The sequence below is a fragment of the Bos indicus x Bos taurus genome, chromosome 11, assembly GCF_003369695.1.
Source record: "Bos indicus x Bos taurus breed Angus x Brahman F1 hybrid chromosome 11, Bos_hybrid_MaternalHap_v2.0, whole genome shotgun sequence".
NCBI classification, from domain to species: domain Eukaryota; kingdom Metazoa; phylum Chordata; class Mammalia; order Artiodactyla; family Bovidae; genus Bos; species Bos indicus x Bos taurus.
Window position 1 is genome coordinate 96,537,387 of NC_040086.1, and position 26,287 is coordinate 96,563,673.

A 26,287-nucleotide genomic window follows, 5' to 3' on the forward strand; every position below is an offset into this window, starting at 1 on the left:
CGAGCGGGCCGGCAGGCGGGGAGGCAAACACCCTGGCCGGCGGGGCCCGCAGCGCGCCCCGCGTCCCATGGATATAGCAACAGGTCCCGAGTCGCTGGAGAGGTGCTTCCCCCGTGGGCAGACGGACTGCTCGAAGATGTTGGACGGCATCAAGATGGAGGAGCACGCCCTGCGCCCCGGGCCTGCCACTCTGGGGGTGCTGCTGGGTGAGTGCGAGGTCGGGACGCCCCGAGTGGTCTACTGGCAGGGGACAGGGGCCTCGGCCCCTGGAGGTGGACACGGGGGGTCCAGGCCAACGGATAAAGGCAATGGTGTTGCAGAACGTGGGGGTGTCGGGGACACAGAGAAGACTCCTGGAGTGATCACCAGAGGGACGAGAGGCACGCCTAGACAGGCATCCTGAGGGGACAGAGGTACGCAGGGACACCCCCTAGGAGGAGCGAGGACAGGCACAGCTCTAGCCGCCACCTCCCATCCTCACTGGGCCGCAGTTCTAGAGCTGCCACTCGGGAGGCGAGAGGTAGGAGGCGGTGGCAGGGATGATGGAGAAGACAAGAAGTCACCTTGGCAAGCTTGGGAGTGGTGCCGGGTCACTTGGGGAAGGGCCGTGTCTAAGACAGAAATGTTCCCCGGGTCACCTACATTACAGATTTGGGGGGAGATGTGGGAGAGAAGACAGCGAACGCCACCATTGGGCGTGCGCCTAAGCCCTCACCTCGCCTGTCTCGGTCCCGGCCGGCTGCCCCGCGCCGTGCTCGTTCCTCCTCTCTTGTATTACCACCGAGCGCTGGATCTCCGGAGAAGGGGAGCGCTCAGCGCCGAGCCGAGGCTCCAGGCCCGCGCGGCCTCTCGGCGCCGGAGTCCGCCGACCGGGATGAACTCACTGAGTCTGCCCGGCCCCTGGCGCGGCGGCCGGGGAGGCGCAAGCATGCGGGCGGCGCTCCCGGGCTGCCCTCGCCTTTGGGGCCGGGGGCCGCGGGCACAGCGCAATCGGGACGCTGGGCTGGGCTGGTCGGCGCTGACGGCCCGGCTCTCGCCCTGTGCGCTGCAGGCTCCGACTGCCCGCATCCCGCCGTGTGCGAGGGCTGCCAGCGGCCCATCTCCGACCGCTTCCTGATGCGAGTCAACGAGTCGTCCTGGCACGAGGAATGTTTGCAGTGCGCGGCGTGTCAGCAAGCCCTCACCACCAGCTGCTACTTCCGGGATCGGAAACTGTACTGCAAACAAGACTACCAACAGTAAGCGCCTCGCGTCCTCCTCCTTCCCCGCCGCCGCCCGGCACTCGAGCCCGGCCGCCCCTCTGCCAGGCCGTGGCCCGCGTACGCCCTGCAGCCGGCCCCGCGCGCAGCTGGGCCCGTCAACTCCAGAGAGAACTCCGCGGGTTGCGCGTCTCCCTCCAGGGCAGAACCATCCCGGCCCGGCTAACCCCGGTGGGGTGGCCGGGACCCTCCGGCAGCCCCTAGTTGCCATCTTTTTTGTTCGGGAAACCTGCGCTGGGCTGCTCCCGTTGGAGTGCGTGGGACAAGGGCCCTGAGCGGAGCGGGGGATACGATGCTGCGGTCGTGGGACCAGGGCCTAGCTTCACGGAGGCCTGCACTGGGGACCGAGAATTGCTTTTCAAACGAAAGCAGTGCTGTAGGGAGCCGGGCCCGAGCGGTGTGCTTCCCCAGCCCCAAGGCAGGGTTTGTGTCGATTGGGGATTGCTGAAGCAAGGGGGTGGAGTGCCAGGGTGCTAAAGCGCGGGAGCCCTCGGGCATGCCCCTTTTCTGCCAGACTCCCTGCTGCCGTTTCAGTCCCCGATGGAGAGAAAAGGGTGTGCACCCTCCCCAGACCGTTCCATGCGGGAATCCTGCACACATAATTATTGTTGGCTGGAGACGCTGTCTAGGAAGAGGACCTTAAGAGGTGGCAAACCACAATCTGGGCTCCCCATGGGGTGAGGAGCTGACCAAGTCAGCCTTCCCCAGCAGGCCCTCTTTCTTGCAATGTGTGTATGTTGGGGAGGGCTGGCCTGCTTTGGCCTCCTGCAGCCCAAGCCTCTCAGGGTTGGGGCCAGAGAGTGAGCTGAGCCCTACCTGCTTGGCTTTTGTTTTTAGCTGAGACTATGGATTTGTCTGGCAGGGGGCGTGGGGTAGATAAAAGTAGATCCAGGTTTTTGTTTTGTTTCTTTTGACCCTCTGGGTTTTTTGCCTGGCGGTGTGATTAAGAGGGAGGCGGAGGGGAGCAACAGCAGGAAGAGAGGTGTGGGGATGCCCAGGGCAGCGACTACTGGGTGCCTGTGAGAACTTTGCAGTGACGCCCAGAAAACCATTTCTGATAGGGCTGTGGGGTGGGTAGGCTGCTCAGGTGGTGTGGCGCTCAGAAGGGGCTGTGTGTGCCCAAGCTTCTGAGAAAAGACAGGGCGGTCAGTGCTTGGTATCGATAGCAAGGGCAGCCTACCTGCTCTGCTCAGAGACTGTCCCGAAATCCACGCCCTGATGGGAAGGGGAGCAGCTTGACTGAGACCTGGAAATAGGGGGAGCTGCAGGCCAGAGCCCTGGAGAGGGCATCGGGTTCTACTTCAAAAGACCCCAGCTGAGCCCTCCACTAGCACCTACTCTGTGCTCCCCTGGTCCAGGGGCCCAGCAGGAGCTGCTTTCTGTGCCTCGTTCTTCCTGCCAGCCGGGGGGATCTGCAGGCAGGAACTGGGGCCCTGTCCTGAGCCGGCTCTTCTGTGGTCCCCAAAGACTGCCCCTGTCTCTGGAGCATCCCGGGTTAGGCACACTACCATTCATGGGGTTTGTGCTGTGCCCCGGACTGATATGGTTCTAGTTCCAGAAGAAGGTGAGGCCACCAGTCAGCTCAGCCACAGGCAGGCATAGAGCAGTATAAAGAAAAGGAGGAAAGTAGTTGGAGCTAGGTGCAGTCAGAGGCTTTGGGCTGGCCCCAGGGACTGGCCCCTCAGCGGGGCTCACCAGCCTCCAGTCCACATATCCTGCTGTCCTGCACCCCTCCTCTGGCTCTGCCTGCCCAAGCTCAGCTCTGGTGGTGCCACTGCCCAGGGCAGCTCAGCCTGGACAACTCAACACATGGGGGCCGGAGGCCCAGAAAACTGGAAATGAGCCTCCAAATCATTTGTGCAAGTTTTTGGAAAAAAAAAAAAAATTTTTTTTTTTTTTTTTTTTAACGTTTTGTAAAGACTCTTTCCAGCCACTTGTACCCATCTGCCCATCCTCTCCTCCCCACACTCCAGTCATTCATAGCAATTTTCTTTAAAACAAGGAGAGGGTGCTCCCCTGGTTCTTCAGAGCAGGGAATTGTAAAGTCACACAATTTGAGCTGGATGATCCTTTAAAGCTGAAAGGCCAACTCCCTGATTTTACAAAACAATTAAGCATTAGACAACTATTGCTTTGCTGAAAGTATATTTGTTTAAAATAGAAAAAAAGGTACCTAAGAGCTTTCTCCCTCAGTGCAGCAGGGGTGTGTTTGCAAGTGAATTTTGGGTCCGGGTGAATCTCCAGCGCAGAGTCTAGGTCCTGTGGGCAGCATGCCTCTCATGGTGTCCTCCTCCCTCTCCTGTCGCCTCTTTCTTCCAATAATGCCAAGCAGGTATCTGCACTAGGCTGGCCGGTGGAGGAGGGGGCAGAAGTAGGGGTTGTTATCAAGACAATTCTGGGGACAAATCCTCCGGTGTATCTCGCATCAGCTTTTCTCTGGGAGAGCAAGGGCAGAGAGGCAAGCAGGGGCTCACTGAGAAGCGATGTTCTTTGCACAATAAAAATGTATTTCAAGATTTATTTTTTTCTTTGAGGATTGCAGATGCATATTTATTGCATCTGTGCCGAAATGCTTTTCAGACGAGAATGCAGGCAAGTGGGCGCAGAAATGTGCCTTCTCGATTTTGTAGAGTCTGCGTCAGTGGTATAGGGAAATTAACACACACCACCCCCCCACCCCCCCGCCAAAAAAAAAAAAAACAACTTTTGAAAACTGTTTCTTCGCCTTGAGAGGAGCTAAAGGGCTCGATCCTTGGAAAGAGGTTCTATTTTTATTAAGCGTCTCTTCCTCCTTCCGATTTATTTTAAAGATCCGGGACACTCAGAGGCACAACGTTATTTTACGCACCACGGGGGTGATTAATTGACGTTCGGGCGCATTTAATAACGTTTGATAAAAATCCATCCGCACATCATGATCCTGCAAAGTGGAGAGCGGAGCCACGGACATTTGGGCGTTTTCACGCGTCACTCGAAGTCTTCTTTTTCTCAGTTTCGTGTTTTTGTGTGTGGGAGGGGTGTCTCCTTCAGGGGAGAAAAAAAGCATCCGATCGTTCAGCTGTGCCCCAGACTTCGGCCCCTCGGCAGCCCGAGCTCCGTTTCGGGTAGTAAATCAGGTTAGAAACCGGGAAGACCCACAACCTCCAAACACAAACACCCTCTCCTTCCTCCACCCCCAGAACACATTTAAAAAATGACATTACCAACCTCCTCGGTTTTGTTTTTGTTTTTTTTTTTTTTTCTCTTTTGCCGCTTAGCCAAATAGAATTATGTAACTCTCTTTTCCTGCCGTCTGTCGCTCGTCTGGAAAGGGTTTCTATCATTCTATCCCGAGGAGATGGCGAATTCCGGGAGGAGGCTCCGGAAGGGGGGAGGGTCGTTGGCAGAGTCCAAAAATCTGTCACAAAATGGAGCCTAATCGCTTGGAAGACAGCTCCCAGATCTGGCCACCCGAGCCTCGTCGGTGTGCGGCCCGCGGGAGCCTGCGTGCGCTGAGCGCCCACCTCTGCGTCTAGGGCTGGCGGCGCCTTTTGGCTGCCGGGCCGGCCCGGGCGGCCTCACCTCTCCACCGTGGAGCCCACGCGGTGCCCTGGGCCTTGCCTGCCCAGGTAGGATGCCCCCACAGCGGCGAGAGTGGGGCAGCGAGGCTTTGCTTGAGTTTCACCAAAAAAGCTGTCTGAATCCTGGGGTGATTTTCTTTTCTTTCTTTCTTTTTTTTTTTTTTTTAAATTTACCCCAGCTGATTGTGGCTCCAGTGCCCCAACCCCAGTCTTCCCCAGCGCATTCCTTTCCTGGGAAATGTTTACACCGGGAAGGGCCTTCCTGGGAGATTCACCTCACCTCCCAGCACCGGGTGTGGCGCATGGGGAGAGCAAAGTCAGGCCCCAGCCTTTGCTGGCGGCTGCTTCTCCCTGCTTGGGAGGCCTCCTTTAGGAGGGCGCCAGTTACACCAGCAGCATCCCCTCCACCAGTGGGTACCCCAGCTGGCATTGCTCCCAGCAGACTAGTTTTGAGCTATGACATCCCTACCCACAGCCTGGGGTAGAGTAGTGGGTCTGTCCTGGAAACGGATTTCCTTAGAAGGAAGAGCCAGCGCTTTGCCTTACTTAAGAGACTTCTCAAATGCTCTTCCTGGACATGGAAGGGCTGAGGGGCTCCCTCTACCAGCCCAAATCTAGGGACCCTCTGGCCCCCGGGAGGGCACCTCCTTGATTAACCCCAGCAACTTGGCTGCAGGCGGAAGGGTAAGCAAGGGCCTTCCTGAGGCTGCAGTTCTCTGCTGCTGAACGGATGCATTATTCACAGCTGACTCCTGGCTCACCCTGTATTCCCCAGGCCCCGGGCTGGTGTAGCCTAATTTGTTTGCTGGGTTTTTCCCGAGTGGGGGAAGCAGGCTGTGAGAATCTCCTCTGGGGTATGTGAGGCTCCCTCCTGTGTGTCCTTTGGAGCCAGGCTTAGGACCACAGAGCCCCAACACCTACCTGAGCCTCTTCTGTAAAATGGGGGACATACCTACCTGGGATTTTTATGAGGATTGGAGATAATGTGCCCCAAAGGACCTGGCATCTTGCCTGGCACATTGTTAATACTCTGGAAATTGTTATTGTTGCTTTATCACCATCAGCATGGCAAGGAATGCCTTGTCTCCGAGGCCACACACCATACCACCCATGGATTCCATGCCAAAGAGAGGGCAGCTGGTATGCTAGGCTTGCCATAAGGAAGGATGAGGGACACCCCTGGGAAAACCATTCCCTTTGCCTGAGTGGGACACTCAGGGTTTACCTCCGGGCCTCAGCACTCAGCAGCTGTGTGATCTTAGCCAAGCGGCTGCCCATCTCTGAGTCAGAGGTTCTCCATCCACAGAATGGAAGTGACGATATAATTTCTCAGGGAGGTTGTGAGGATTACACCGGGTACCTGAGTAGGGGTGAGGAAGCTTCAGTAAATGTTCCATACTTCATGGGATCCAGTATCCTCTCCTGAACCTCCATAGAGGCAGAAAAGCTTCTGATTACATGAGTGAAAACAAATGCCAACTGTGCATTGTCAAGAAGGGCAGCGGGCAGCAGGGTGGGCCTGGCCTATTCCTTCTTGTGGCAGGGCGGGCGGGGTGGTGGGGCAGCGCGTGGAGGTTGGGCTAAATCAAAGATCTTTCCATTGGAATCTCCAGGGTCTACATATAACTTGGAAAAGCACACTCAATAATATAATTTAGTATTTGGAGAGCTGTTCATGTTCATTTGCTCTTGTGATTCAAATGACAGAAAATAAAGCTCAACCGACATCTCCCAGGCTGCAGGGGGGATTCCGAAGAGATGGTATGTGTGGGAGAGATCCAGGGATCAGTGTGTTTTTCAGGTGAGAAACACCAGCGCAGGCAGTCAGAAGGCTCTTCCAGCCCAGGGAGGTTTTTTGGTCCATAAGAGCTGGCAGTGCTTCCCCAGGGAACTTCCTCTATCCTGCAGCTGTGAGGTTTTTAAAACAGAAAAGGGAAAACACACACATACACACACAACCACCCAGTCCTACTTTGGCATTAGTTAGGCGGAGGGATGGAAGATACTCTCAGTGACATGAGTTATAACTTCCAATTTGTTGGACACCACAATCAGGCCTCAGCTTTAGGGGAGGGAAGAAGGAGGGATGGTCCACTCATCCAAGGAGTTCCTGTGAGCTGTCAGTCAACGGAGGGTGCTGGAGGACCCAAGGCCCTTGGCTCTCTGGCTGACCCAGCCCTCTCCAACCTCCAGATTCTGTGCTGATGGCAGCAGAGAGCAAAACCAAAATTATATGTATTTATTGCCACTGCAGTCAGAAGTGGGGAGGCGGTGGTACGGAGGGGAGGGCAAGGCTGAAAACCATATTTGAAAAAGTTGATTCACGAAGGCAGAGGAAGCAAAGTGGCAGACGTTTGCCATTTCATCGGCCGGCTGGTGTTCTCCATTCATGTCATAAATGTCTCCTGTCATTTGAAGCCAAAAGCAACATGACTTGGTTCCCTGGTGGCCTATAGGGTTTTTCTCCATTTTCTTTTTTTTGCAGTAAATGTTTATTTGTTAATGATATACTTTAAACAGCCTAGCCTTGACCTCAAGTCTCCTGAAGCATCCATCTCCTCTCAGAAAAATCTTTCAAAGTTTGTGTAATTTTGAGGGGAAGGTGTAACTGACAGGGCAGTGAAGGGCCTGTGTTTGCTTTAACTACTGCGGTGTTGGGAGTGGAGGGGTATAACGGGCCACTGTGCTCCGAATGGCAACTTTCTTGAGTTTCAGGCCTGGCTGACAGCACTTCCTCGATGCCCTTTACCTTTGGGTCGCCTGATCAGTACAAATAAATTTCTGCAGAGGCCCTTCCTTTGTAATTCCCAGGGCAATATTGTATCCATTTCTGTTCAGCTTTTTGATTGGCAGCCGCTGGATCTGCCTGGTAGACCCTGGACCCTGAAAAGAGGTAGGGGAGTCTCAGGGTCCAGGAGACGTGTGTATGCGCACACTGGGGAGGGAGGGGGCTTTGTCTCAGTCGGGAGCCAGGCCCAGACCAGGACCAAGTGTGCCGGCTGATGGCAGAGCACCTGGCTGGCCTGGCGCTTGGTGACCTGGGGGCGGTGATGGAGGTGGGTGGGGACCCGGTTCCTGGAATCGGGTTCCAGGAGAAACAAAGATGTTTGCTTCCTGGCCGGCCATGCTGTCAGAGGTTTCCTCAGGAACTGTGAGGTGGGTGCCAGCCGGGGATGGTGCTGAAGGCTGTCCAGAGCAACAGAGGTGCCCACCGGGGCCGGGGTGAGGAGCCCGCAGAGCAGCGCACGCTAGGTGCAGGAAGATGAGTGAGCATGCTGGAATACCGAGCTGCCAGGGCGCCCCCCAACCCCAAATGCCTCTGCTGATGCTGCCCACCTCTGATGGCAAGGAGCTGGGTGTGACCGCCCTTCCCCTCTCCCACCTCTGGCTTTCAAGGGGGACTCCGTGACTGTTTGTCATGTGACTCCTGGATTGCCATAGTTACTGGGCTGCCGGGGTGTGGGCACCCGCCCGGGCCTGGAGTTGCCCAAGCCCATGCAGACGGAGAGGACCAGGGTGCTCTGGGGCCACCTCCTCCAAAGGGCAGGCCCTCCGAGGGGGACACAGTTTCTCAAAGGAAAGAGCAAGACGGCAGTTAAGACGGGGGCTCGAGAATGTCTTTGGCTCCCAGTAATGCAGGCCAAGGGCATTTAGGAAAGCTGATGCCTCTTCCGGAGCTTCAGTTTTCTTTCTCTGTGTAATAGGGATGATCTTTCCAATCTCACTGGGTTGCTCAGAGGAAAAGTGAAACAAACCCAAAGATGCCAGCCTACCTTCGGCATCCAGTCAATGTATGTTTCCTGCCTGCCTGCCTGGGATGGAAGCCTGAGGCGCTCTGCCCGGCAGGAATGCATTGTCTGCCTGAGTGGGAGGCCCAAGGAGCGCAGCTTCCTAAACCGACCTCCTAGAACAGCCATGCCCACCCTCTTACTTCTCACCCGGGTCTGGACTAGTGTTTGGGGGTTTTCCCATTGCAGAACCCCAAAGCCGGCACAGGGCTGGCTATCAGAAGCTGGTCCTTGGAGGCAGGCAGTCAGCAGCCTGTGGATGGACCCCCATTACTGTGGGTAAGGCACATAAGTTCCCAGTTTTTCCCAGCAGACCCTGGCAGTTGCCAGGGTAGGTGTTACTAACACCTAATAAGGTAGGTTAGCTGTACTAACCCCAGAGCATCAGGCCACAGAAGTGCATCTGGAAGGAAAGCGACGGGTGTTTTTTGAGTGTCTAGATGGACACTCACCTTTTTTGCTGCAGCTCTGTGTATTGGTGAGAAAACCCAGGCTGGGAGAGTTAATAACTTCCCCCAAGTCCAGAGTGACTCTGTAGCAGATTCTTCCCCAGATGGGGCTAACTCCCAAAGCGGTAGGGACCCTGCACCCCTTCACTCCTGACGTTCTGGAAGCTCTACGTTCCCATCTTGGACCGTTGTGACCCTCCCTGGAGCACCCAGAGGGAGGTGGGGGAGCAGTGTCACCGCCGGAGGTTTGGAAGGGGTGGAGTTGGGTGGATCACTGCTCTCTTCCACCGGAATGCCCCAGTAAGGCCAGTCCCGGCCAGAGAAGGAAAAAGGTTAGAATAACTGCCTTTCTCGGGGCGGGAGAGCTGCCTTCAGCGCCCCCCTTCGGCGCTCAGGTGGGGCGGCTCTCAGTGGTCTCCACCCGCCTTCTCCTCCAGGCCCCCCTCTCGGAGAGTTCCTGCTCCTCGTTCTATTTTACCCCCGAGTGGGGGCAGCGAGGTGCACGAGCTCCTCGGTTCACCGGCTCCTCGGTTCCCGGGATCCTTGGCCGAGCCACGGGGCGCCAGCGGCGGTTGATGAATTTCGGTGTCACCAGGGGTTTAGCCCGGATTTGGGAACCGAGCGCTCTAATACGCGCACACGGTCCTGCCCTTTCTAAAGCGCAGCCCTTTCACCCAGCCGCTGATTTATGAAGGAACCCGATCCCGGGACGGGCTGGACTGGAGCCGGGAGCCCGGGGCCCGCGCGGCAGCCTTCGGGCTCCTTCTCGTTGCGGGGGCCCTTGGCGGCTCCGGGCGTTCTCCTGGGCTGGACTCGAAGAGCCCTGCCGGGCGGGGCCTCCCGCGGCCCAGGACTTCCCTCCGAGCCACTTGAACCCCCTGGAAGGGAGCGAGGCGGGTGGAGAGAGTTCGCGTTTTCATTTGGAATTGAGCAAAGCCCTCGCCCCTCCCCAAGCCCTGCGATCGACCCCCTCGGGCAGGCCCTAAAGCGGCGAGATCGGGAGGTTTGTTTATCGAGGGAATAGAAAATTGAGGGGTGGGGTGGGGGGAAGCGTCCAAGACCTTTTTTCCCCGCCGCAGAAACATGCAAAGTCCCTCAGCTCCTGGAGGCGGCGTGGCGCCCCGATAGCCGAGTTCCCCGCGCGCCCACGCGGGGCGACCCAGCGCCCTCCCTCCTGCGCCCCTGGCCGAAGCACGGCGGGAGAGCGGATTTTTTTTCAGATTTGGTTTGCAGGGGGGAAATGGGGTTGTATCAATCCACAAATATTTACTCTTAACAGACTTGTATCTGTGGAGATTTCTAACAAAGACAGTTTAGGGGGATTACAAAAACCCTAAACCCCGTTTTTCTCCCGGACTTGGTACTTTAAATGCCAATTACAGGCGAGCCATATCCAACAGCAACGGGGGGGAGGCGAGCAGGGTCCGGGGAGGGAGTGGGGGGCGAGTCCAGCCATTAAATGTAACTTTTCATTATGAAAAGGCTTTCGCCGGTTTTATCTTCTAATAAGATTATGTCACGAACACAAGTACCTAGGATGGTGCTGAGTGACAGGGCTCTGTCGTTTAATCAGAGGCTGCGCCGCTCAAACTGCGGGGCCCTTTGTCCGACGGAGTGAACGACGGAAACTTGCCGTCCTAATCCCCTTATTCATGTCAGGCAGAGAAAAGAAGCCGAGCACCTTACAACCGTGTCCCCTCCACCCCTTCCGAGGGCGGAGAGAGGAGGAGGGCTCCAGCCCTGTGCCCCCCACCCCACCCCCAGGCGCCTTTCGTTTCCCGTTGCGCTTGGGTCTCGGGAGCCCGCCAGGCATTCCAGCAAAGGTGGGGGAAGGGGATGCTTTTCGGGAGCCTCAATTGTCAGCTTCTGGAAAATGGGGGCAAAGGCCCCAGGACCAGAGGATTCAAATTGGTGGGCCTTTTTTTTTTTTTTTTTGCCTCCGTTGACAGAGGACACAGGTCCTGTCTGTTGTTCCCTTTCTCCAGGAGAAGTGGCATTGGGCAGTACACGCCCATCATCCCCTGTAAAGCAGGATTGAGAAGCCGGGAGAGGCCGGAGGGAGATAACCAGGCTGGGGCCCTCCGCGGTGCGGATTTCGTTGAGATCCCTGGGACTGATGTCGCCAAGCTGGTACCCCTGAGAGTCTCAGGGTTGACCGTTCGCAGCCTACTCGCTGGGCCCCTTTCTTCTGAGGGCGAATTCCTTTGTTCAACCCCTGCGGAAACCTGCTTCTCCGCTGGGCCAGTGGCGCCTTTATCCTCGCCACCGCCGCCTCCACCCCTGTCCCACAGTATGCAGATCTTTTCAGAGGAGCTCGGGCCGCCCATACCCAGCCAGGTCCACCGACCCCGGATCCTCGACGTCGCTACCCTGCCTGAGCTCTGGCAACCAGCTAGATCTCCAGCCCAACAGCGGGGGCGCGGCTGCACACTTCAGCCGCTGGCGTTCGCCTCGGGGCGCAGTGGGAAGCCGCGGGCTTACGAGAAGTCGCGGCGCACGGCTCCGGGTCGCTGCACAGGCTGAAAAACACCAAAAGCAAAACCAACACCCAGCAAATGAAACCCCCGCGCCCCCAGGGCTTCGCTCAGCGCCCCTCCAGGGGACCATGCCGGCGACCTCCCGCCTGGCTTCTAGGATCTCAGACCCAAAGCCCCAGAGTCAATGGAACCGGTGTGTGTGGGGGTGGGGGGTGGGGGGGTACTTCGGCGGAATTTGTCTCTCGTATACCCAGCTCCTTGGTCTCCTTTTAAAGCTCTTAGGCTGTGCTCCGGGGCAGCCTCCCGGGGATCCCATTGCGCCCTGGGAGCACTCTGAAGACGCCTGACTGCACGCAGTCTCCTCCCTCTCGAGCCCAGGCTCCGGAGCGTTGGGAGGATCGGGCTGAGAGCAGGGTGTCACCTCGTAAAAGCGACAGGCAAGGGCTGTTTTATGGGGAGGGAGAAGGGGCAGGAAGCGATGCTTCCATCTCTGGTCACTCTAGGACAGAGAGCCCCAAGGAGGGAGCCCCATCTGAGCAGGGGACAACCAGGGAACCCGGGCAGGGTCAAAAAACAGCCAGGGCTGCGGCTGTGAAGAAGGGCATGGGGACCGACCAGAGCTGGGAAGGGGACCAGCGGGCCTGGGAATTCGGAGCTCACCTCCCGCCGGTGCTCCGCCGCAGCCCCCTCTGCAGTGCCTGCTGCAGCCAGCAGCCAGCCCCGGCCCTTCCTCCCAGGCCGAGGGTGGGGGAGAGACTTTCTCCCTCGAAACACTTGATACCAACTTTGTTTTTTTGGCAAGAAAAATAAGCCTTGTTTGGAAAGGGGGGTTGGTGGTCGAGCGAGCGGGGGGAAGGAGCGAGCCGCCGGCGGCAGAGCAAACTTTGCGGATTAGGTTTCAGCGCCTCCGCCCCACCCCCAGCCCCGCGGCGGTGATTTGTGCGCGGGGGTCTGTGACCCTGCGAGGCATCAAACGGCCCGCGGGAACCGGCCGAGTTCAGAGGGACAGTGGGCAGAGGGGCGGCCTAAGACAACGCAGATGGTTCATATCAGCCCAGCCGGGCCAGCCTTGGGCTCGCAGCGTCTGCCCGCTAGCCTGGGCTCCTCTGGCAGGGGAGAGGCCTGGGGTCTTCCAGGGAGGCCAAGGCCTCAGCTGGTGATAGGTGGCCAGCAACGGAGCAGTCATTGACCAGCGGGTCACAGCTGAAAGAAGGCGAGGCAGCCAGTGACAGGGTTCTTCCACCAGCCAGTCCTGACCACATCCAGCTAAGGTGGGGCCTGACTTCCAGGGTAGTCTCCGAGAACTGAGTGATGCCCAAAGGAGACCCTCCCACTGCTGCCCTATGGCAGCTGGACTCATCCAGGTCATAGTGCCCCTTCTCCGGGGACCATGAGTGGCCTTTTTCCTCTCCAGGAGGTGCCCTATCCTCAGCCTGCCTGCTGTAATGGGTTCAGAAAGCCCTCTCTGCTGACATTCATTCACTCATTCATTCATTCATTCTACCACTAAGGTAGACTGCCCTTCCTCTCTCTGCGGACCCTAACCCTTCTGCCTGATCTGGGCAAACTCCTTCCTCCCTCCTAGCTCTTAGAGAAACCTAAGACAGAGGCTCTCTCTCAGGTTAGCCCAGAAACTAGCTTTGGGGGCTGGGCCTTGGGTGCTCAGGGTACGAGAGGTCCTTACCCACACCAGCCTTGGCTCTGAGCCTGCTGCACCCCCACCCCAAAACTGGAGTCCTGCAGTAGGCAGTGGCATGCCCAGGCCTCCCTGCCCTGGTCTCCAGGACCTGGCTTTCTCCTTGGCCTCCAAGGACCTCAGAGGACAGGATCACACCTGCCACTGGGACCTTGGGCTGGTTTAGAGTATCCCAGCTGAGGGCCTCTTTAAGATCCTTGTAGAAATGGGAAAATGAGGCCCAGGTGTAGCCAGGTGTAGCCCAGCATCTCAGTGGTAGCAAAACAGAGTCAGGAACCTCATTCCGCTGCCTAGTTAGGGGTCTATGTGCCAACTCCACAGTTCCTTCTAGAACCCTCTTCTAGGCTCTGGCTTTATCAGTGACCTTGTCAGTTCCCCTGGGCTAGGCTCTGGCTTTATCAGTGACCTTGTCAGTTCCCCTGGGCTGAGGCCACTGAGGTGGTGGGCAGATGTTGACCTCAGACAGACCACTGAGAAAAGGTCCTACAATTCCAGTTCCTAGAGGTCCTACAATTTTGCAAGCTTTCTGAATAGCATGGGGTTGTGTGGGCTTGGGAATTTTATCTTCTAAATTGGGACACCAAAGGACAAGAGCCAGGTGGCACAGTGCCACATCCCATTATCTCTCTGTCCCCCAAGTGTCAGACTCCCAGACCCCCTGGGCTTGGCCCTTCCTCTCTACAGCAGGTCACAGGGAGGCCAGCCGCCTGGCCAAGGCCACAGAGGGCCACTGGGCTGCCAGGACCTCTCGGGCCTCTGTCTCCCAAGGTCCCTGCCTCGGGGGAGCAGCCGGCTGGGTCATCTGTGCACAGAAGACACATCTGTCTTCCACATGTTGGAGGCCGAGCAGAGGACATGTGGTTTGGGACGTGTTATCTTAATCATATTTATTAACCAATCCTGAAATGTAAAAATGTTTGATATTGTTACGATTCGGAAAAGATCCCTGAATCTACATGGCAACAGATCAGGGGATCCCGCCAGCGTCAGCCAGGTTTCTTTCAGCTGGGCTCAGGACACAGCTTTGGAAGTTCTCTCAGTTGTTCTAGTGTGGTGGGATCTCTGTGCTGTGAAGTAACACTTCCCGCTTTCATTTTCCCAAGCAAAGATCTGAAGCAAAATTAATTACCCGCCTTGACTGATAGTTGTTCTGTTGGAGTATGGTTCTAATCCTTATTAACATTCTCTAAAGTCAGGCATGAAATATGACTTTTGCACCACACTCTTTGGCATATGTTTTTCTTTTCCAGGATATTTTTCAGGCTATCTCTGAGCCTCGCTGCTGTTCATTATTTCTGCCATAGGTCTAAAGTTGCCGGTCCCGCACTGAGCCCAGCCAAGGGGGTGGGGAGTGGGAATGACACATCTCCGCTCACAATGCAAATTGCTTCTGATTATTGAGCTTTGAATGTTTTCCTCCATCATGTTTTTATTAAAAACTCCAGCATATTTACGCTCAATGGTGTCTTCAATTAGGATTTTTTTTTTTAAGCCGGGGGTTCTCCTTTCTATAGCAGTATGTAAAGAAAATAGTTGTTATGACCGCAAAATTACCGTCCAAACCTGGTTTTAGTAAATCTGGCCCCGCTTTGACAAGCCCAGTGGGCTTGGAGCTTTTTTTCCCTAAGTGTTCCAGCTGCTGGGGAAACAGACAGGGAGGAAGCCCACAGAAGCCTCTGTTCTGCAGGGTACTCGTTGCGCCTCTCAGGGGCGAACACTTCCCAAGTTTGGGAGCTGCAGAAGGGGGTCTGGCTGCAGGGGGCTGGCTGATGGGCAGACCCAGGCCAGCAGCACACAGCCTCAGCAGCAACAGTACTCATCACAGCCGATGCTTGTCGAGGGGCCGTGGTTTGTCAGGTGCTGCTCTAAAGGGTGGGTGTCCCAGGTGGCTAGTGGTAAAGAATCTGCCTGCAGATGCAGGAGCTGCAAGTTCAATCCCTGGGTCATGAAGATCACCTCGGGGAGGAAATGGCAGCCCACTCCAATATTCCTGCCTGGAAGCCCATGGACAAGCCCTTGGACAGAGGAGCCTGGTGGGCTGCAGTCCACAGGGCCACAAAGAGTCAGACACCTGAACGACTGAGCGTGAACGCACTCTAAGGGGTGCTCTCATTATTTATCTCACTTTCAGATAAGGCAAGAGGCACCGAGGAGCTGAGTGACTTACCCAAGATCACACAGATAGTAAGTGGAACTGGGATTGGAGCCCAGGCATTCTGGCAGGAGAAAACTTTCAGCCATCCCATAGGAGGCAAATTCCAGCCCCTTGGGTTCTGTACCCAAGTGGTGGCCTGGCACCCAACTTCACATTATTCGTTGAATGAACACTTTGTAATTAAAGGCCAGTGTTCACTGTGTGCTGCCTGTGGTAAGGGTTTCATGGGGATTCGCTCATCGAATCTTCTCACCACCCTGGGGCAGGTATTGTCATCTCCCATTTTGCAACTTTGACCTGAGAGGTGCGGTGTTTTCCCATGCAGCATCCGTTATGTCCAGGCTCAGGGCTAAGCCCTTGGCACCCCACATCTTAGCAAGAGTTCTGAAAAGCTCAGTTGTTGACCCAGATTTCCAGGTGACAGACCTGGGGCTCAGAGAGGTGAAGACACATCCGCAGAGTCACACAGCCAGCATGGAGCTGCACCAGCATCTGTAGGTGCCAAGACTGGACCATTCCTCAGCCTCGAGGGGCTCGGGGTTGGGGGAGCACTGGGACCAGCCTTCATGGTGGGTCTCACTTGGGATGAATAACTGTCCTGGCAGGAGGCAGGACGTATCTTGGAACTGACCGGAGGAGCATGTCTGTGTCCAGCCTTGTGCAGAGTGATCACGGCATCATCCCATCCTAGCCTCCCCTTGCAGATGGGGAAGGCAGGGCACAGAGAAGTTAAGTGACTCGCCCTGGGTCACACAGCTAGTGAGCAGCTAATGAGATCCCTGCTCCAGTGTCCTGGCTTTGGGGTGGTGTTTCTCAGACATTCTAACTCATCGTTACTGTCATTGACATCATGCGTGACCATCCTGAGTGCTTCGCAAACACACAGTGACAGCAGGGTGGTTCCCAGAGGGAGGGTGCTTTCCCAGTGTCGCCCTGCAAGATACAGCCAGCCAGGGTGTGCCCGCCTACTCAGGGGCAGGGGACAGGGGAGCAGGGGCCAGCCACTCCCTGGCAGATGAGAGGTGGATGGGAGCCCTGCCAGCTCTCCCAGGGCTGCCTTGACTCCTGCCCTGCCTTCCGGGCTCCGGCTGCCGGTACAGCAGCTCCGGGCAGGCTCTGTCTGCCCTTTGAAGGGGGACAGCCTCCTGAGCCTGTCACTTTGAACTGCAGAGGAGCCTGCGGTGAGGGCCCGGCCCCCTCCCACGTGCCCCCACCCGCCCACCCCTCCAGGTCTGGTTCCAGTCGGCAGGCCTGGAGCCGGAGGGGCGGGCAGGGCGACAGCCCCCCTGTGGGATGTCAGCCTGATAAGTGAGTAGCGGCAGACCCCTGGAGGAAGATGGAGCAGGCCGCCCACTGGTCCAACTGTCCCACGTGGTGAGAGTTCAAGCCGGTCATCGAGGTGGCATCCTCCACAGACAGGCCCTGGTGACTGCAGAGAAACATCTCCCCAAACATCAAAGATTTAAATTAAAATAACAGTAATGACCGTAATAATAATGATAACTTATAAAAGGAAACCTCTCACCCTGGGGCACAGGGAGTATCATGGCTTCAGCCACGTGCTCTGTTTGGAGACTGCTCAGCGGCAGGAAGTCAGGAGGGCTGGTAGGTAAGAGACGGGTGCACTTGGGCAGCTTGTTACCAGGAACACAGCTGGGGGCCTTTTAGTTGTTCAGCCAGGTCCTGGCTAAACTGGGCCAGGATGGGGCAGAACCACCCCACCCTCTCAGAGCTCCTGGGTAAATTGGTATGCTGGGGGTGGGACGGAGTTCAGCAGAAATCATGCTCGCACAGTCCTTATGCCTGGGAATGCTGGCCTTTTCTCTGATTTTGTGACCCCAGAACTGATTCCTCGGGAGGCCAAGAACTTCTCCAGATTCTTAGGTAGAGAGAGAAAAGATGCCAGTGCTTTGGAGCTGCAGGGTTTGGAGTTTGACCTAGGCTCTGCCACTTCCTGGCTTTGTGACCTTGGGTTAGGTGCTTTACCTGTCTGTGCCTCAGTTCCCCCAGGGCTTCCCAGGTGGCACTAGTGGTAAAGAACTTGTCTACTCATGCAGGAGACCTGGGTTCGATCCCTGGGTTGGGAAGATTCCCCTGGAGGAGGAAATGGCAACCCACTCCAGTATTCTTTCCTGGAGAATTCTACGGACAGAGGAGCCTGGAAGGCTACACAGTCCACGGGGTTGCAAAGATTCAGACATGACTGAAGTGACTTAGCACGCAGGCACTCAGGCCTCAGTTCCCTCACAGTCTATTGAGACCCAAACACCTGCCTCAGGGTAATGATGAAATTCAAAGGCAAAAGCTGGTGAAAGGGTCAAGGTTATGTGTATGGCTTTTGCTGATATTGTTACTGATGCTCCCATAGTCCTTTGCGTTGGGTCTGAACAGGCACCTGGCTCTGGTTATGTGTGTCAGGCAGACTCTTTGCCAGACTTCTTTGTGTGCATTGTGCCTCGGCTAGAACAAGGCATGGTGCATATAGTAGGTGTCCAGTTAGTACTGAAAGAATGTATGAAGCGATAGTTTATGGCTAGGCTGACTCACCTGGATTCCAGGCTCAGCCTCTTTCTAGCTGTGTGACCTTTGGTGAGTTCCTCAGCTACTCTGAGCCTCTGTTCCCTTGTTGCTAAAACAGGGATAATAAAAAAGCCTAGCTTCTCAGGTTGTTGTGTTAAATGAGATGATGCATACAGAGAACCATACTGGTAGATGTGAGCTCTTTTTGTTGTTGAGAACGGGCCATGAGCAGGGGTCTGGTTAATCACTCAAGACAGAGTCTGTGTGCAGGGTTATCCTGGAGAGTTTGTAGAGGGCATTCCAGGTAGGGGCACTAACAGCAGGAACAGTAGGGGTTAAAGTGGTGGGCTGAGAAGAGTGGGCTGAGACAGTGAGTCTGGCTGGAGGGACTGCCTGGGGACTGCTGGGGCATGGGGCTGCAGAGGGAGGTGGGGGCCAGTAGCTATGCAATGGGGTGTGGATTTATCCTGCGGGCAGGAGGGAGCCATTGAAGGTTATTGGATGGGGGAGTGACAGGGCTGGAGAGGCACTTTATGGAGATGACATTGGTGGCGTCTGCACAGGATTGGAAACTGGAGACAGGCAGGAGGAGGCGAGGGCAGTGGCAGGGACTAGAGACAGGACAGGTTCATGCCAACTTGAGGCAGCACTGAGGGCCAAGGGGAGGGGGTAGGGCAAAGGGAGAGTCAAGGGGGCCTGGGGCTTGGAGCTGGGGTGACTGGAAACCCCAGATTCTGAGCACTCTGGGCTGGACACAGCAAGAATGAACCACTTGGCTGGGTGCTGGCCAGATCCAGCTTCATGGGCACGTTGACTGTTCAATCACACTGGGCCCTCCCCTTAGAAGAGCTCTTATACTCAGTTTAATGCTCTGCCATCACCCTCTTGAAATTCTTAATGTGTTTTGAACAAGTGCCCTGTATTTGCATTTTGTGCTGGGCCCTGCAAAATTATGTAGCTGATTCCAGTCCCTGAGTCTCGGGCTCTGGGCTCTTGGAATGGAGGCCTGGGAGAGCTCAAGCTGGAACCAGGCCTGCAGGAATTAAAGAGACCTGCCTCTCTACCACAGAGCCGAGGCTTGTCCTCAGGTGGCTTCTTCCTCCTGGCTTGGCCTTCAGAGCCTTCCTAGGTCAGTTTAATGCTCTGTCATCACCCTACCTCTTCTGGTATCCTCTGAGCTCAGCCACCAGCTCACCTGCTGTTCCCCACACAGACCCTTGTCCACATCCAGGTCTTACTCAGTCTGTACTGGTGGCTTCAGGCTCTGTCCCCTGGCTTCTATCGTTCTGTCTTCTCCAGGAAAAGTCCTCTGAAGGCCTGGCATAGGAGTCATCAGTGCCACACAGTGCCCCTGGCTCTCCACCCCTCCCTCCTCCCCACTGAGGCTTGGGTCAGTCTTGCAGTGCTTCATAAACATGCAGATTCCTGCTCTAACCCTCAGGGTGAAGCCTGTGAATCTGCTTTCCCAGCTGGTCCCCAGGGCTGCCTGTACACACTGGGGTGAGAACCTCTGCCCCAGGTAACCCCAAGCCCAGCACAGGGCCTGGTCCTGGCTAGGTGCTCTGTGTACTGAGTGAATGAGCTGTGGTTGTCTCATCCTCTTGATGTACGCAGCCTCCCTGGGGCCTGCGTGGAATGGCATTAGTGGGTGGCTCTAAGTGGTGGTGAGATGGAGCAAGTGTGGGTCTGAGGAGGGTTGAGAGAACACATGACCCATCCTGGGGACTGTGGCTGGGCCAGGGTTCTTCCCTTCTCCCTGAAGCCTTCTGGGTGTCGGGTATGCCCTCTAGGAGACAGAAGGTAGGCAGGACCCTTCCCCTCCCGCTCCTCCTAGAGGGCTGTCTGTTCCCGGTGTGGTCCCCTATGTGTGTAATCACTTTGTTTCTTTATACTGCATAGGCACTGAGTTAGGGATTCACGCTATTTCATTAAACCCATACAAGTGCACGAAGCAGGGTCTGTTATTATTCCCATTTCAGAAACTGAGGCACAGAAAGGGAACGTCAGCTGTCCAAGGCCATACAGCATAGCTCAGCCTTTCCACCATTTGGCCTCTGAGACATCTGATCTCCCTGTGGCCCCTGTCCATGATGTCCCAGGAGAGCAAGTGTTCAGTGAGTATTTGGGGAAGGGAGGGAGAGTAGAAGGAAGCCCAGCCTAGCCTCCCTGCCCCTATCTAACTGGAAGGACTCCTGCTCCAGGCAGGGCTGGAACCCAGGCTGAGCTGAAGCGTCGCAGCCCTGTGCGTCTAGGGATGGAGAGCATGAGGAGCTCAGAGGAGAGCAGCTGGCAGGCAGGACAGGTTGTGCGGGTACATTCAGAAAGCTCTGTGCTGGAGGACCAAGGCCAGGCAAGCCTCTTTGCCCAGTGGTGCCAGGGCTCTGCCAAGAGGCCCGGGTGAATCTGTTCCAAAGATGGCATTCTATGGATAAAGAAGATGCGGTACCTTTATACCATGGATATAGGTATGCTGCTGCTGCTAAGTTGCTTCAGTCGTGTCTGACTCTTAGCGACCCCATGGGTTGCAGCCTACCAGGCTCCTCCATTCATGGGATTTTCCAAGCAAGAGTACTGGAGTGGGGTGCCATTGCCTTCTCCGGATATAGGTATATAATATAGTAATAATGTAATATTACTCAGCCATTAAAAAGGAAGGAAATGCCATTTGCCACAACATGGATGGACCTAGAGATTGCCATACGGAGTGAAGTAAGTCAGACAGAGAAGGAGAAATATGGTATGATATCCCTTATATATGGAATCTAAAAAGAAATGATGCAAATGAACTTACTTACAAAATAGGAGCAGTCTCACAGACTTAGAGAACAAACTTACAGGTTGCCGGGGGAAGGATAGTCTGAAGAGATAGTTAGGGAGTTCAGGATGGATGTGTATACACTGCTATATTTAAAATGGATCAATGGAGAGGTGGCAGGAACTAAAGCTTTCAAGTCCCTGTTTCCATTGAGTTCATATTCTGATGGAAAATGCAAATAAATGTGTTAAAAGGAAAAACCAAGGAGAGCAAGGGGGACAGGAGTCCCCTTAGTCCCCCAACAAGGACCAGCTGTGTAGCACATGGAGTTTTGCTCAATGTTATATAGCAGCCTGGATGGGAGGGGAATTTGGGGGAGAATGGGTATATGTATACACATGGCTGAGTCCCTTTGCTTTCTACTTGAAACTATCACAACATTGTTAATCAGCTGTACCCCAATACAAAATCAAAAGTTTGGAAAAAAACAAAAATGGCATCCCAGAATCTTGAGTGGAGCCCCCTTGATGCCAGGCCCATGTAGGGTTGGGAAGGTCTGAGGAGCAAGACAGATGCAAGTCTTGCCCTTGGGCGGCTGGTGGGTGGGGATCATGATCCAGGAGGCAGACAGCATGGAGGAGACCCAGCTAGACGGGCCCTGAGGAACTAAGTTGGGTGGGTTCCAGCCAAGAGAAGACAGGTGCCAGGAGCAGGCCTGGCACATAGTAGGTGCTCAGGGACCTTCCCCATGACATTTCTCAGTTGTCCACCTACTGCAACAGCCCCCTTAATTGATACCCCAGAGGACAAGGCTCCAGGCCCTCCCTAAAGCCATGACTATGAGCTGCTGTCTTGAATGAGTCCTTTGATCTTTCTGAACCTCAGTTTCCTTAACTGTAAAATGGGTACAACTATTCCTCCCCTCCAGGTCACTGGAAAGATTAACCATAGGAGGATGTGAAGCTCTTAGCACAAAGCTCATCACTCAAAAATAGAGGGACTTCCTTGGTGGTCCAGTGGCTAAGACTTTGAGCTCCCCGTGCAGGGGGCCCAGGTTCAATTCCTGATCAGGGAACTAGATCCCACAAGCCACAACTAAGAGTTCACATGCTGTAACTAAAGATCCTGCTGCCGCAGCAAAGATCGAAGACCCCAGGTGCCACAGCTAAGACCTGGCACGGCCAAATAAATAAATATTTAAAAAAAAAAAAGACCAAGGTATAAACGTTAAAAAAAAAAAAGAACAAAGAAATGTTTCTTTTACAACTATTGTGGTGGTCATTGTTATTTTTGTTATTAATAAGAATTCTAATAAAATAAACCACAGGAAGGCCAGTCCACACCCTCTGAACCCTCCAGGGACTGACTTAGCTCCCTTTCTCCCCTCTCCCGCACCTCCTCAGGGCCAGCCTGGTCCCCCATTTCTGCCTCCACCCCTACCCCCACCCCTGCACAGGAGCAGAGGTGACTCAGCTGGCCCCACCTTGCTTGTACTCCAGCCTCTCAGGGACAGAGTTGGGGGTGGAGGAACGGGGGGGATGGTGGGCATCATTTAATCCTGTGGATGGAGGGCTGTGACAAGGGGAGGGTCCTTAGGGAAAGGGCATCTGGAGGAAGGGGTAGGGAATGCTGCCCGGGGAGGTGGGAAGCTTTACTAAGCGGGGAACATTTGGACAGAACTGGGAGAGGCAGGAGGGGGTGCTTTCCAGGCCCAGGGAATGGTGAGAGAGCCAAGGCCTGGATACGTGGAAGACTGTGGCCTGTTAGGAGAAGCAGTGTCCCCTCCTTCCGCTTCCCTTCCTGCTCTGTCCCAGGCTGTCCTTCCCTTAGATCAGTGTGGTCTGGCCAATTCGATTCAAGGTCTAGCACCCACTACATGCCAGGCTCTGGCTGAGCTTGTCACATACACCTGTAAAGACCTCTGACACACCTGCCAGGTCGGTGTGATTATCATGCCCATTTTACAGATAAAGAGATTGAGGCTCCGATGTGGTAGGCAACTTGCCCAAGGCCACACAGCTGCATCACAACCAGATCTGACTGCAGCCCCTGCCCCTCCATCACCCCTCCCACTCCCCTTTTAGTGAACAGCTTGTCATCCACTTGCTCATTGCCCACACCCTCATGTCACCTGGGGCTCACACACAGAGGGTATGAACTCTTGGGACTGGGGAGATTGGGAGCAGGTATGGCGGAAATGGACACACAGGAAGTGTGTGTCTGAAAACCCACTTGGAGGCAGAAGAGATGCTGGAGTAAGGGCGCTCCAGGGTGAGGGGACTACTTGGGCAGAGGCAGAGGCCGGCAAGCCCCGGCCATACCAATAATTCTGTGCACGTGGCTGATGACACGACCCAAGCACCCTGACCTTGGAGGTTCAAAGGAGTGAGTGTGTTTCAGAGCCTGGTGCTCCTTATCTTGGTCTCATCCCTTTCTGCCATTTAACTCAAGTTCCTTTGCCTATGAATGGGGCAAATCTAAAACCCCAAATCAGGATTTTCAGCAAATGAAGAAATGGTAGCTGCTATTTTTAAAGTAGTAATAATAACAGTAATAACAATAATGATAATAATAGTAATGAAAGTCTCAGAACATTACAGCTGAGGAAATTGGAGCTCAGAGAGGTTAAGTAGCTGCTCTGAGGTCACCCAGCTAAGGAAGTGGGTGGTTTGGACTCAGGTCTGAGGGCTGTACCTCTTGGTGCTGTGGGCTGCTGCTTCCCTAGGGAAGGGAGGGGAGGTGAGCCAAGGCCTGATTTGAACCCAGGCAGTCTGAGCCAGTACCTGCCCTGTGGGCTGCCAGGCTCTCGGTGGTGGACAGAGAGAGGCATTTCACTCCTACGGCCCAGGAACAGGTGCAGGAGATGAGGAGTTTGGAAAAGACTCTGATGGAAGAAGCGTGGGACATTGTGGACCCTGGGGAAAGGGCTCTTCTCCAAGACTAGGGGGCGTGGAGGAGGACTTCCTGGAGGAAGAGCTGTCCACACTGAGAGCTGAGGGATTATCAAGCTAAAGTGAGGAGGGGAGCAGCTTTGGGGCATCTGGAGGCGGGCCGTGGTGGGGGTGCAGAGAGAGGTCAGATCACACAGGGTTTGGAAGGCCATGCTGGGAGTCTGGCCTTTACTCTGGGGGCCACTGGAAGCCTTGGAAGCATTCAAGGCAGGGCAGTGTCCTGGTCGTATTTGAGTGATGAAATTCACTCTGATACTGTGGATTGCAGGGGGAGCAGAGGGAGGGCAGAGAGGAAGTTGTACACATGGAGAGGGGGCCCTGCAAGGCGTTTTTCACGTGTGCACACCTGAATGCACATGGCTGTAAGCACAGGTGGGTGTTGGCATCTGTGTCCGTGTCACGGGACTTGAGCTCCTCCTGGCCTGCGGTGGGGACTCAGTATGTCAGCAGGCACCGGACACACCCACGTGTGTGTGCACATACCTGGCATCCATCTGTGTGAGTCCATCAGTGACGGTGGTGTGTCCCTGTGTGTTTCCAAGGGTGTTTGTGTGTGTGCACACATGGCAGGTTGTGAGGTGGCAGCTCTGTCCAACCATGCTGTCCAGGAGAGGCCCATCCAGCCTTGGGCCGGCCCAGCCCACGTGGATACCACCCAGTCTCAACACCCTGGCCGGAGGCTATCAGCTCCTCCTCCGCTGAGCTTTAGTGCCTTGTCATCTGAGGGGGTTATCGCTGCTGTAAATCATCCCCCGAATAGTTTAATCACCACCGAAGTACCTGCCTGGCTCCCTGCAGCTGAGCTGATGGCTGGCGGGTGGCGGGTGGCAGGCGCAGCGCTCTGGAACAGACAGCATCTGGAGAGGCAAGCCCCGAGCCTCCTTGGGGACCCTGGCTGATTCTCCCACATCTGAATGCCAGTGCATATGGAGGGCGGGCAGCAGGGAGGGACAGTGCCTGTGTCGGTGTGTGTGTCAGTGTGTGTGCACATGTGTGTCCCTGCCTGGGCCGCTGTGTGCCTGGGTGTGCCGCGCTGCAGGTGTGTGTGCGCCTGACATCAATCCTCTGTGCCCGCAACCGAGCGTGCCTGCCTGTCACCATGTCAGTGAGCGCGGGTGTCAGGATGCACACGCACGTTTTTACCTGTCTGCCTGTGTCTGTGTGTGTCAGCGTGGGAGGGTGTGCTGCTCCAAGTGTGTGTGGACACCAGTACTTCCATGACGGAAGGGTGTGTGCACATGTTGCGTGTGGGGAGGTCATGTGTGGGTGTGAGTGCTGGCCCCTGTAGGCTGATACGGCAGGGCGTGGGGAGGGTGGACACACGTGTCAGTGAGGGCACTGGTGTGTGCACGCCTGTGTGCACGTGTGTCTGGACACAGGGAATGGGTGTGATGGGTGGAGAAGCAGATGGCCCCTCCTGGTCTGTGACGTCCATGGCCACGGTCAGAGAGCCCAGCCCAGGTGTGGGCAAGAATTTACTCTCACCTTCATCATGGTCAAGAGGGTGGAGGGCGGGGTGTGATGAAGGATGAGACTCTGGGGCCGCGGGCAGCAGCGGCAGGCAAGCGCACTCCCCACTCCCTTCCCAGGTGGGAACAGTCAGCAGCTCCTCCCCTTCCTCCTCCCCTGCTCCCTCCTCCTCTCATCTCCCTCCTCTCTCTCCTCAGGTGCTGAGCCCAGGCTTAGCTCCAGGCCAAAAGGTGTGGATACCGGGAGAGGTCAGACCCAGACCCTGGGAGGAGACAGACGCTCCTGGCTCCTCTCCCATGGCCCTGACCAGGGGTCTGCTTTGGGTCTGTGGTCAAGGACTTTCACCAGGGTGCCCAGGCTGGCGCCGCAGGGCCTGGAAGCATACAGAGAAGGGGTCACACGGCCTGTGCCCAGGCAGGGGGCAGGCGGGCAAGTTGCTAGAGGCCCAGGCGGGCCTCTGCGGGTGTCCCTGGCAGGCGGGGCACGGCAGGTGTGCACCAGCGGATGTGTCCCGGTGGGTGTGTCCTCACAAGTGTGTCCCAGCCCGTGGTTCCCCAACAGGTGTGCCCTGACAGGTGTGCCCTGCCCCCAGTTTCCCTGGGAGGAGCCAGGGGGGCCGGCTGCTGGGCCTGCAAGAGTGGCTGAGCCTCCAGGGCTCCCGGTATCACCCCCTCCCTACCCCCTCCTGCGGGGAGGCCAGGACCCTCCCGCCGCTGCTGCCCCCCGCCCCGGCCGCCGGCGGCCTGGCCACCCCAGGGAGCTGACCCCGACCCCACCCGGCCCCCCACATCCCAGCTCGGGGGCTCACAAAGGGAGAGAAGAGAAGAGAAAAATCGCAGAGATTTGTCTTGTCTGGGGCTGACAGCGGAGCGAGTGATTGCCAGGCCCGCTTGGCAGTTTTTAATCATTTTATCTCTGTTCTCGGCTCTCCGGGGAGACAGCCAGTGCTTAGCAGTCTGCTCAGAAAGACCTCGGGGCGCGTGGCGCAGCGGCGGCTCCGAGCTCCCATTATTAGCTGTGCTCTTCGGAGCGCGCTCCGATCTCTCCCGGGGGAGCCGGTGAAAAATTAACACGGGCCGGCGGCGCGGGCGCCCGATGTAACTGTAATTACTCCATTGATATTCCTCACACAATAGCGCTGTCATCAGTCATTTACATAAACTTTCTCTCCGCGAAGACGGGCGGAGGTGCCTAATCCTATTGGGTG

General features: G+C 56.0%; 1 protein-coding gene across 2 annotated transcripts in view; it reads left to right on the plus strand.

Moving 5' to 3' along the window:
• Positions 1 to 4: 4 nt before the first annotated feature.
• LMX1B (LIM homeobox transcription factor 1 beta) overlaps positions 5 to 26,287 on the plus strand; it is an 86,869-nt gene continuing 60,586 nt past the window's right edge. For both annotated transcript variants that reach the window (XM_027556290.1, XM_027556291.1), the window contains exons 1-2: positions 5 to 206; positions 1,052 to 1,238. In XM_027556290.1, the coding sequence (XP_027412091.1) occupies positions 68 to 206; positions 1,052 to 1,238 (326 nt within the window). In that variant the 5' untranslated portion in view covers positions 5 to 67. The remainder of the gene's footprint in view (positions 207 to 1,051; positions 1,239 to 26,287) is intronic.